Source organism: Dermochelys coriacea, chromosome 18 (genome assembly GCF_009764565.3).
Source record: "Dermochelys coriacea isolate rDerCor1 chromosome 18, rDerCor1.pri.v4, whole genome shotgun sequence".
Lineage (NCBI taxonomy): Eukaryota > Metazoa > Chordata > Testudines > Dermochelyidae > Dermochelys > Dermochelys coriacea.
The window spans coordinates 15704450-15716846 of record NC_050085.1 but is presented as its reverse complement, the minus strand read 5'-3'; the positions used below and the strand labels follow the sequence as shown (position 1 = coordinate 15716846).

Here is a 12397-nt window from a genome sequence, read left to right as displayed (position 1 = left end):
GCCTGAGACTCCATCACTTCCTACCTAAACAGCATGGAAAGAAAGAGGATCTTTCAGCCAAGTCGAAGCTGCTAGGTGTGGTTTGTTTAATAGGCTCTGGATGCACTAACAGCTGGAGCTGCTGTACACGGGACTTACCCTTGCTGTAAATACGCTATCGCATATTAACCTCCTTCACTTGCTTGCTTTCCATAAAACTTGGTGACCCTTTTTTTTTTATTTCCCCTTTGCCTCTACAATCTGTACTGAGTATAACTATGGAACTGACTATTCTATATGTTATTATCTTTGTACAATTTTAAAACAGTTGCCATGGTGTCAGCTTTTTCCTCCCTCCTTCCACCCTCTATTGTCTCTTGAAACACTCTTAATAAAAATCTAGATAAACTCCTTACCTCCTTCTGCTTTGGCTCATTTTATTTACTGAGGGTCTCTTCCCTGTATTAACTCTAGCTACGATATTATCCCCTTTTGACCTGTTATTCTTCCACTGCAAGCCACGGGCTGAACTGCATCAGCAAACAGAGTGGAATGGCACATAAATATTCTGCATTTTTGAGTGGCTGGTTAAGCGTCCCTAGCACTATCCTGTGATAACATCGTGATTTCAAACAGCTTGAAAGGGACACTGGGTCAAAGGTGGCAGATTCAAAATATCCCCTACTGTGTCTTTTTTAAGTACTTATTTAACTTATCCAGCATACAATCAGTCCTGGAAAAGAAGGCCTTGCAACACAGCTAAAATCCTACATTCCCACCCTCAGGCTGAGCACTTTAAAGCCACTTCAGTCGCAAGGTAGTTGTCCTTTGCTTACCATCAGATAATCTAATCGCAGGTGCCTTTTGTAAGATGTCACCTACCTCAAGGTTTCCATCACTCTCAGAGCAGCAGAGAAACGCAGACACTAAGTTGAATTATTAGCTCCACTTTTTCTGGTGGGACAAACAAATCTATTTTTTAAATCAGGTTGGGTTTGTGGATTTATGAGGGCAGTCAGAACAGTTTAATATGGGAAAGGTCATTACAGTTATCTCACCTGTCCTCATCCCTGGTTATGTCTCCCCTTCCCCCAAAATAGCAAGGCCATTGCATATAGAAAGGAAGGATTAGGGGCTCTAGCCTAGACTTTGGAGACCTGCGGTCAAATCCTTGCTCTGCCACAGATTTCTTTTGTGACCTTGGGCAAATCATGTGATCTCTCTGGGCCTCAGTTCCCCATCTGTGCCATGGGGATAACAGTAGAACCCTGCCCTCAAAAGGGTATGGTGAGGATAAATACATTAAAGATTGTGAGATACTCAGGTAATGACTAAGACATTTCTACAATAATGGGGGCCAGATAGGTAGCTCAGATAAAATTAATCTATTGAACTGGATACCTCAGGATATTACTGAAAAAGATAACTGAGCAATTTTCAAAAGTATTAGCTATCTATCTGAATAAGACTACATCAGTGCTTGTGGACATGATCCAGCTACTACTGGAGTCAATAGGAGTGTTTCTAGTGACTTCACTGGGAGTTTAATGGGGCTTTATGTGAACAATAACAAAACTTATGAGTTTTCAAGCTTCCTGTTTGACTATATGAATTAATCACCAATTGAGTGCAATTTCCTACCATGGTATATCAAGCTGCATTATGGCAGCTTCACGCCTTCTTCTGATCATTTCATTATTAGCTGTTGGAGACAGGATACTGGAATAGATGGACCACTGCAGGGGGCGGGGGTCTTTTCCAATGTGGCAGCCCCTTTGAGCTTAGTGAGAGGATGCCTTGACATATACCTAAATGTGCTGGAAATCACCACTGTGTGATTCACTTGCAGGGATCTAGAAGAAATGTGCTCTGATGATGTAAAAACCTGCAAACTCAAGTGCATTATGGCAGCTCCATGCCTCCTGCAGACGAATCCAGCTTGGGCTACTGTCAGAGACAGGATCCCAGCCCCTCCAGTAACCCCTATGTTAGAAATGACAGCACTTTCTCTTTATAAGATATATACCAGAGGGTGCTCTGATGTGAAGTCACCACTCCTTGGTTTACCCCAGGATTAGTAGGTGGAGACACTGTCTGTTTCAAGTGAGCAAACCAGGCCTGATTCCCTCCTTGCAGCTTGTGTTGCCATTTACATATGTACAAAATGGGTTTGAAAAGGTACCCATTGTGTTTTTACATGCACTTTGCACAAGTGTAATGGTACACCACAAAGGTGCATCGCAGAAGAAAATCTGGCCCAACACCGCACTTGTGAGTGCTAGTGAAACTCACCCTACGTGAGTTAGGGAGACCGGTCGCTCCTCCGCCAGCTCAGGATCTGCGAATGAACTGTTGCTTTGGAGGGATTTCAGTCTGATTATTTTGGGATCCAAGTGGGTTGGGGGATTACTGGCCCATATTCGCAGTTACCCCTGGACGTTGCAAAGAAGGGGGCCTTTCAGTGAGATAATTATGATTCCCAGGGAGGGCCTGCACTGTTCTGAGCAATGGCAGAGGTAAGAACAGCCTGGGAGCTGTTCTAACTTACACCAGCTGGCTATGGTCTTCTCATAGCCTGAGAAGTGTGTACTCCAGCCATATCTTCTCCCCATGCCAGTGCAGAGTGGGACTTGGCGAGGTGGTGAAGGAGCTGATGACAATGGCTCTGTGTCAGCTGAGAACTCCCCACTCCGGGGGACTTCCCAGCATGTGAAATCTGGATGCTCGGGTATAGTGTTTGTTAGATCTAGTGCTGCTCAGGTGGTGCAAAGGAGCTGGAATGGACCTGGGAAACTGGCTCATTGCATCAGCTACTCACTTGTTTGAATATCTTGTGTTCAGTGTCTCTGTGCGTTTGCTGCAATGCTGCCCTTTTCTTAACCCAACAAATAAAGAATAAAAAATGTGAATGCTAGAAAGAGAGAGAGAAAGAAAGAGAGAGAGACAGAGAGGAGCCTGAATTAGATTTCGGTGCCTTTCTGGAATGAACTCTTCATACAGTCCTGCTCAAGGTGTGATACTCTGCAAACCATTCCATCCCTGGCAATACCCTGATCCTGAGGCATTACATCTGGCCAGATGTCTCTTGCCCCATATCTATCTATCTATCTATCTATCTATCTATCTATCGCAACCATCACCATAATATTGAAGCGCTGGGTCCTTCCGAGTAACTGATGAATATTCTGAATGCAAGTGGATTTGCCCATGAACATTATGATTCCCCTGAAGTTGCTTCTGTCCATTTTAGCTGCAAGGGCTCAATCAATTCAAAGTCTCCCCTGTTATTGTCACCTGTGCACTGTGCATTAGCACATCGGTTCTGAGAACTGGGACTCCAGCCTCTAAAGAGTTAATCTTCTCTTCGTAGGAAAACAGCTCACTCGTTTATATAGTCTATAAGAAAGGAGGGTGACATCTTTCATTCAGAGAGGGAGCAGGCAGGCACAAAAGTAAACTCTTCTACAGGGGTGGGATGTATGTAAAAGGCTTTCAGTTTGGGGGTCGCACTAGCCACAATTGGGTAGAACACCCAGCTGTTCAAGCCAGTGCAGGCAGTGGAGAATCTGCAGGGGTCTGGGGACAGTAGCCCTGGAGAGTTGAGGGTAAAAGAGAATGCAGCCCACTCAGTTACCTGGACAGCTAGGGCCGCACTGGACTGACTTCAAGGGGGTCTATGCCGAGTTACGCCAGCAATGGGTCTGGCCTCTAGATTGTTTTGAGATTTAGCATTTAGTGCAGCCCCTGTGGCTGGTTGGGAACCAGGCACAAGAATCCAGGCATTCTCACTCACCCCTGTAAATCAGTGAGAGTGCAAGCCCAGCGAAGGCTTGGCTGGAAACAAGCTCCTTATTATTATTATTATTTTATTTGATTGGCAGGAGCAGCAGGAGTCCATTGTTTCAGGGGAATGTACAGATGCATAACTTACCCCCTAGCCCAGAGAGCTTACACTCTGAGTCCATAACGTTAAAAGAAGAAACTCCATTTGTGGAGTAATGAGTGGGGACTTCATGTTCACATAAGGATTCAGTTTACTCACTGCTGGCTTGTGGCATATGCTCATGCCCGTATCTCCAGCCATCTTCGGGAGAGCACAGCTACTCTGCAATTCAGATTACATTGAAAAAGGCCAGAAACCTTGCCACAGGGAGCAAAAATCCATGGGAGAAAGACCCGGCCCGGGACCAAGGCTGTCTGGAGCTATCAGATGGTGTCACTCCCGACGTACCAGCACTCAGTGGGAACAGTTCAGCAGACGGCTGCTCCTCGCACGGACTGGGAAGGGAACAGACCCGGGTCCTTGACACGTGAGGACTTCAGTAACATGCACCAGTTTTAAACCTAAATACAAGCCAAGAGACTGTTCCCCAAGAGCTGCGCATGTGCACAAGGGACCAGCCTGGAGGCAAGACACCGCCTCCCTCCAGGTACCCCCTGGACAATGGCTGGGCCCAATCACAGTCTGTGTGCTCTCCCAAGTGCTCGTGCAGGCAGTGGTGCGTGCGTGTGCCCCTCAGGGGTCCGAGAGCAGCTGACGACCCACCCACTGGCCAGTGGAGCTGGCCTGGTGAGGAGCGGAGGGCAGCGTGGCACCGCTACCCAATGCAGCCTAGTGGCTGGAAGCCACAAGTGAGCCGGGCATTAAATCAATACAACTAAACTCACCTTGCAGGGAGAACGTCGCTCGTGACAAACCAGACCGAGTGCACACAGCTCCATGGTGTGGCGACCATTACTGGTGATCCCGCCGGGGGCCGGGAGAAAGGCTCAGACTCTGTGTTATTTCACTCCGGGGAGGGAGCACTGTCATGCACCCTGTAGCCTCTTCCTCAGCCATGGTCTGTCTCTGCAGCGGGGAGGAGGCAATGAAGATGCACTGGATGCTTCTATCTAGCTGCCTTGGTGAGAGTAGGCTTCCTGTCAGGCAGTTCACCCCAAGCCCTCTTTACCCTGCCTCTGGCATCAACACCCCAGGAAGGAGACGATGAGGTGGGGCCCCCTGCCCTTGTGTGTTTCCCTCTGGATTCGCAAGCTGATGTGGTCACAAGAGGAAGTTAGCTTAGCGGGCTCGTCCTAAATTGAAATAGTCCCAGCCCCTGCAGGGACAGCTAGGCCAGCACTGGGATTATGAACGGGCTGCAGGTGTCTAGTGATCTCGGCAGGGCTTTGCTGTAGCATCTGCACTGAAGCCTTGCACATGCCAGGGGAGCCGGGATGGCTCTGGGCCATGGTGCTGGGACACCGAGCCCTTCGAGCCTCGGTCAGACATTTCAATCCCGCCCCGGCGTGGCAGCAGCAGAAAGTTGTCTCCATTTGATGGCTGTTCTGTGGTCTATGTGCAATGAGTTGTTGGTTGTTGTTTCCCTCCAGCATGGGTGGACAGGTGTCCCCCTCCTGACCCTCCGTCACTACCCAGCATCCTGTCTGGGGGCCAGCCGAGAGGTCAGGGACTACAAGCCAACTACTATCTTATCCGTGATCCTTGCAGGTCACAGGAAGGTGCAATGGCAGGGCCCATTGGGGGAAGCGTTCATGGCTGGCTGTGCTGTGCTGGGGAGAAGTATAGGGATACAGGGCTGCCAGGTTGGCTCCTTAACAAACCCAACCCTCTACTGGCTCATGTGCCTGGATACTTAATGAGAAAGCAATGGTCAGAGATGGATGTGGGGGGGGGAATGACCCCAAAGCGGGGTGAGAAGCAAGAGTCGTGATAAAGGGTAGGTCTATCAAAGTTTAGAAACAAACCAGTTCCTGTGTACAAGGAGTTCAAAGTCAGAAGGTGATCTTGTGGCTAAATAACAGTGCAGGGTTAGCTAGGAGCCAGGACTCCTGGGCTCTATTCATGTCTCTGTCAGGGACTTTCCTGGGTGACTTGGAGCCAAAACTTTCAAGTCCACTAATCCTGGGTGCCTTTTTGGGGAGGGGGCGCACAGGGCTGGGTTTTCAGAGATGCTGAGCACCTTTTCCAGGCACCGAAGAAGTGCAAAGGATAATGTTGGGATTAACTTGTCTTTCCCTGTGTTCCTGCAGGAGATGCGACATACCTCGACATCTTCCGGGAGTTCTCCCACATGGCATCGAACAACCCTGAAAAACTCAACCGGCGGAGCCTGCACTTCAGCCACTCCTGCAGATAGCCCCTCCCCTCCTCTTCTGAGACCTTCTGCTGGAGAGTCAGCTGTGAGCTACCAGAGCTCTGTGAGAGCAGAAAGGGGGAGCGGTTTACCAAGGCGGAATGGATCCGCTGGGCTCATCTACTGGAGGAAGACCCAGCCATCTGTTCCCTGTCCAAACACACACTTATGGAGCATGCAGTGTTTTTTCCAGTTCCTGCTTCTGTATCCACATCTCAGACCAATGACCCGTGGTGACATGACTAACCAGCCAGTGTTATCCAAACAGGGCTGAACCAACTATGCAAAGAAGTCCCTGCTTCTTTGCAGTTCACTCCCTCAGCCCCCGGGCCTCCCTCGGGCCAAACGCCTGCTCAAGTCAATAAGATTTGACTTTCAGTTTGTTAATTACTAAAAGGTAGGGCCACACATCCCATCACTAAAAATAAGGGGTAGCAAAGGGGGAACCAAGCACTGTTTCTGCAGAATATGTTAATCCCTGCAAAGCTGATTTTTCCGCACCACTGGGATATCAAAGCTGACACAGCAGGAGTATGGGACAGGAATGGAGAGATGTTTCCACACAGACACCAGCAAAATGGTTTGCCCAGGGCAGCAGTGGCATCTTTTATGTCAATCGGGGCAAATGCCGGAAGAAGAGAAGTGACTTTCTGCATTACAGAGGGACGCATTCCAGGGATGATATTCCTGTTGATCTGTGGTTAGTATTTGAATAGGTTCATTCTCAGATGTTATCCTTTTTGGTTTAGAAACCCAAAGGACGCAGAATAACCCATCAAGGAGAAAAATCTAAACATCCCAAAGTTGACACAGTCTGTCAACCACCTCGGAAACATGGACTATCGGCTGAGAGGCAGCAGCAGATCCCAGTCACAGAGAGTTTAAAGCCACGCTAAATGACTTTCTGTTGAGGTTGGGCCTGTTTTGGGGACCTAGAGTGTCTCACCTGTGTTGCTTGTGTATTTGGTTTCTGCACAGAGGGATTTTGGGGCTTACCCTTGGAGAATAGGGTGTGAAGATCCTCTGAGCTCCTTCCTGCCAGATGTAGGAGTGAATGTAGCTTCTGAGCCCTTCCCCCTTGGGAACAGTTCGTGTTAGACTCTATGAAAACCATAAGGGTTTGACTTAAATTGCTACCTTTGGTGTGAATGTTTCTGTCCAGCAGCCCAGTTATCAGAGAGGCGGTAACAAGTACAACCAGCAAAGAAGGTGTAGCCATGTGTGGCTAAGGGGTTCATTTGTCATGATACCAAACCCAAATGAGAAGATAAACATTTGTGAATGCCACAGGCAGTGTGTTGTTGGGGCATATTCCGCCTTCCGTTATAGAGGGGTAACCCAGGGCACAGGAGAAACCAAAGAGGGGTTTGTGATGGACTATTCAGCTGTGCATCTGGTTTCAAACACCTGAATATTCAGGGGTGTGTGCGGTGTTTGGATCCAGGTTGTCAATACTGGCCTGTCTGGAGTAAAAACTTCAGCATGCAGGGACCTCACTGGAAAAAACCACAACTTTTCCAACTGAGCTTGAACTTTCCTGGGCCAACACACTGCCAAAGACGCTGATGTCTTATGCTGCTGAACCAGATTTGCAAATGAAGTGAGTTTAGTCAGCTCCACTTGGCTAAGAATGGCACAGCACCAATGGCCTGTTGCACTACTTTGCATGGCTGGTTTTCCATTGCACCCACACACTATAATTCACTGTAGGCTGAATGCCACCCACATGCAGCTTCCCTTTCCTTTAGTGGCTATGTGGCTCAATGGCTAGAGACCCAGACTCGGATTTAACAGACCTGGATTCTGTTCCTGGCCTGCTGCGTGGCCTATGGCAAATCACTTCACTTCTGTGTGTGTCTCGTGTTAAGTGCCTTGAGACTCTTGGATGAAAAGCCCTATGTACTATTATCATAATTATACTATGGGAGCTCTGCATGCAGATCTGAAAACAGAACCTGGCCCTTGCCCCCTTGAAGAGTTTTGTAGCTCATGCCTACTGTGTGTCGCAACACTAGGAGAGCAGAACTCTTCCTGTACGGCATGGCTTTCATTACTATTTTTTTACCTGTAATATTATTTCATCACTATAAAAAGGGTTATGTGTGGACTATACAGGTATAGGCACCATGACAAATTAAAGTGTATTGTTAGAATGATGTATATAAACCATGTTTACATGCTGAAATGTAATATATCATAAGGCAGAAGAAATGTATTTTTTAAATAAGGGGGAATGGAAAGGTCTCACATACAAGTGATACCTATTAATTGAAAGTAAAATATGAGAATTTTTGTTTCGAAAACCAGGCGTGTTTCCTCATTCTTTCCAGTCTAGGCCTCTGTGAACCAATGGAGCATTTCAGTTGGAGAGGGTTTTTATAACGTGAGATTTATTAGGCACTCATTTATGGCTGGAAGTCGGGAAGGCCAAATGAATTTTCCTCCAAGGAGATGCAGGGCTCCCAACTTTTTTGGGTAGCTGGCATGTTTGATTCAGATTAAGGCAAAGCCTAGCCAGGTCATTGAAATCAATGGGAGTTTTGCCATTGACTTCAGTGGAGCCAGGCTTTCACCTCAAGATTGTTTCAGTTCCAGAGTCTCCTTGATTAGTGGTGGAAATAATTGTACATGCTCAATCATGAAATAAAAAAGGGCATAGTGAGGCGAAGAGGAGATAGAGTACCAGCCTAAAGTACCACTACTGGAGACTGGAAACCACTAGACTCCATGAGAGAACCATGAGCTCCTAGGTCCCTATCCGCAGCTATGACCCTCAATGTTTTCTTCTTTTGTCTCTGCAACTGTGATCCCCCCTTTGTGGCCGGGAAAGATCAGTGTACATCAAAAGATTAGATAGATAGATAGATAGATAGATAGATAGATAGATAGATAGTCTACTAAGAATTGAGACTATATGCTTTCTGGGGACTGTCCGTTTGCTCTGAGTTTGTACAGTGTCTAGCACAATGTGGTCCTGGTCCACGGCTGAGGCTACTCAGTGCTATTGCAATAACATCAAGGACTGGACAAAGACCACAAGGTCATTTAATGTAGGTTACCAAACAGGCAACAAATGGGTAACAACTTTATGTCCCTCCTGACCTGGGCTATTGCTGAACTATTCAGTACCATTTTCTCTTATCTAGTGTAATGACAGAAAGAAGGGTGAGCAAGACAAGGTGGGTGAGGCAATATCTGTGAGCGGACCGACTTCTGTTGGTAGAAGGGACACTTTTTTGAGTTTGGCAGAGCTCTTCTTCAGGTCTGGAGAAAGTCACCAGAGTGTCCAGCCTAAATACGAGATGAAAGAGATTGTTAATCATAAGGGGTCATTTTCATTTTAAGTGGTCTCCTACTCATAGATAGATTCATAGATACATAGATACTAAGGTCAGAAGGGTTCATTATGATCATCTAGTCCGACCTCCTGCACAATGCAGGCTCACCCGCCCACTCCTGCGATAAACCTCTCACCTATGTCTGAGCTATTGAAGTCCTCAAACCATGGTTTAAAGACTTCAAGGAGCAGAAAAACCTCCAGCAAGTGACCTGTGCCCCATGCTACAGAGGAAGGTGAAAAACCTCCAGGGCCTCTTCCAATCTGTCCTGGAGGAAAATTCCTTCCTGACCCCAGATATGGCAATCAGCTAAACCCTGAGCATATGGGCAAGATTCACCAGCCAGATACCCAGGAAAGAATTTTCTGTAGTAACTCAGAACCCACCCCATCTAACATCCCATCACAGGCCATTGGGCCTATTTACCATGAATATTTAAAGATCAATTAATTACCAAAATCATGTTATCCCATAATACCATCTCCTCCATAAACTTATCGAGTTTAATCTTAAAGCCAGATAGGTCTTTTGCCCCCACTGCTTCCTTTGGAAGGCTATTCCAAAACTTCACTCCTCTGATGGTTAGAAACCTTCATCTAATTTCAAGTCTAAACTTCCCAATGACCAGTTTATATCCATTTGTTCTTGTGTCCACATTGGTACTGAGCTTAAATAATTCCTCTCCAGTATTTATCCCTCTGATATATTTATAGAGAGCAGTCATATCTCCCCTCAACCTTCTTTTAGTTAGGCTAAACAAGCCAAGCTCCTTGAGTCTCCTTTCATAAGAAGGTTTTCCATTCCTCGAATCATCCTAGTAGCCCTTCTCTGTACCTGTTCCAGTTTGAATTCATCCTTCTTAAACATGGGAGACCAGAAATGCACACAGTGAGGTCTCACCAGTGCCTTGTATAATGGTACTAAAACCTCCTTATCTCTACTGGAAATACCTCGCCTGATGCATCCCAAGACTGCATTAGCTTTTTTTACGGCCATGTCACATTGGCAGCTCATAGTCGTCCTATGATCAACCAATACTCCAAGGCCCTTCTCCTCCTCTGTTACTTCTAATTGATGCGTCCCCAGCTTATAACTAAAATTCTTGTTGTTAATCCCTAAATGCATGACCTTATACTTCTAACTATTAAATTTCGTCCATTAAATTTTACTCCGTGAGCCCCTTCTGTTTAGCAATCTGCCCCACCTTATATTTAGCTTGGACTCCCTGGTTCCTCCAGGCCTCAGCTCGAAAGCTTGTCCCTTCCTCCAACACAAGTTGGTCCAATCAAGGCGTTACCTCACCTATCTTGTCTCTCTCATATATGGAGACCAACACAGCTACAACAACACTGCAAGAAACAAATGTGGCATTTAAGCAGCACTAAAGCAACCAAGAGACACTAAAAATGTAGCAGTTTATTAGATACACATGCAGAAACATAAACAATTCCCCCATAATAACAGCCTGCTCCATCCTACTCCATATATACGTCTTACTTTTTTCTGGCCTTAAATCTCAGTCAGTGTATCAAAAGTACAGGGAGGCCTGAGGTGTGAAGTTTGGGGCTATCTAGATCCTGGCTATTGGACCTCTCCATTTCTCCAGGACTATTTCTAATGGGTCTTTCCTGCACTCCATCTGTTGCTTTAGCAGAATTGCATAAAGGCACAAATTCCTTCTAAAGAAAAGGCCACAAAGGCTTTTAACTCCTGCATCAAATAGATATCCCTCTCTCTCCCCCGTGACAGGTCACGCTACCAGTGACTTTGGTTTTGAGGGGATAATGGGACAATGATTATACATAGGCTGATGATAGGGTTGCTTCCACCTGCTTCTTATTCCATTTTGACTGACTGGTGACCACAGTCTGGAAGGTAAATAAATGACAATGGAAAATGAGCAACTTGCCATGTATTTATCTGATGCAATCATTATCCTCTGTGGGCTTGAGACCTCAAGAAAAAGCACCCACGAGGACACAAATTCCAAGCTGTAAAGTCCTGACTGGCTGGAGGGTGAATGCAGGTAATCAAGCACTATGGTGCAAGAGTCCCTTAAGCAAATGGGTTCATCTTCTCTAGTCAATTACAGTGACCAACTATAACTGAGATTTGGAAACAGGGGAAAACCCCGATAAGCAGAGACTGCGTCTTAGTCGCTGCATTCAGATACACATCTGGATTACGAACACTGCTGAAGTTCCAGGTGTTTGGAGTTGAGATTTTGATTGGGCCATGTGGTGTACTCCTGATATATACTAGACACATTTCTGGCTATCGTATCTACCGTGCCCATCATCTTGGTGTCAAGCTATCCTCTGTATACTCTCACGCTGCTTGCCTTTTACAGAGCTATATGTCCTTTGCAAGCCATATCACCTCTTGTTTCCATCAGAAAAACAATAATATCTGCAGCAGAGAGAGGTGGTGGTGAGGTTTAATTCATTTGTTTTTGTAAACCACTTTAAGACTGTGAGATGGAAGGTGGTGCAGAAACGCAAAGCATAGTCACTAAACACTCAGTGTACCTGCAGGGTCAAAGTGTGGTCATTTCTGTCTCCTAATCTAAAGTGCAGGTTACAAGGTAATTACAGTAGGGCCTACCCTGTGTGATTATCCATAACCTTCAGCAATAATGAGAGGCAGTACTGCCTAGTGTCCAGCTCAGAAGTCTGAGATCTGATCCCAGCTCTGAGTTGCTGTGGGTAGCTCTAGGCAGGTCAGTTTCCACCTCTGCAAAAGGAGGAGGAGAATCTTACTACCGTTCCTGCCAGGGACATTGTGAAGATTCAGTATTAATGCTTTGACGACGCAATGTGCTGTATAAATACTGATTAGGATGGCTGTTATTATTATTGGAACATGTTCTTAGAGGAAATTTCACCAAAGAGCACACTTGTGAACAATACAGTATTTGTGGTCTGGGAGCTCCAGTCCTTACGC

The 12397-nt window shown here is 46.3% G+C and overlaps 1 protein-coding gene across 3 annotated transcripts in view; it reads left to right on the top strand.

The window, feature by feature from the left end:
• The window catches only part of ACAP3 (ArfGAP with coiled-coil, ankyrin repeat and PH domains 3), a 160001-nt gene extending 151588 nt beyond the window's left edge, over window positions 1–8413 (top strand). For all 3 annotated transcript variants that reach the window (XM_043499920.1, XM_043499919.1, XM_038376936.2), the window contains one exon: window positions 6013–8413. In XM_043499920.1, coding sequence (XP_043355855.1) covers window positions 6013–6119 — 107 coding nt within the window. In that variant the 3' untranslated portion in view covers window positions 6120–8413. The remainder of the gene's footprint in view (window positions 1–6012) is intronic.
• The last annotated feature ends 3984 nt before the right edge of the window (window positions 8414–12397 follow it).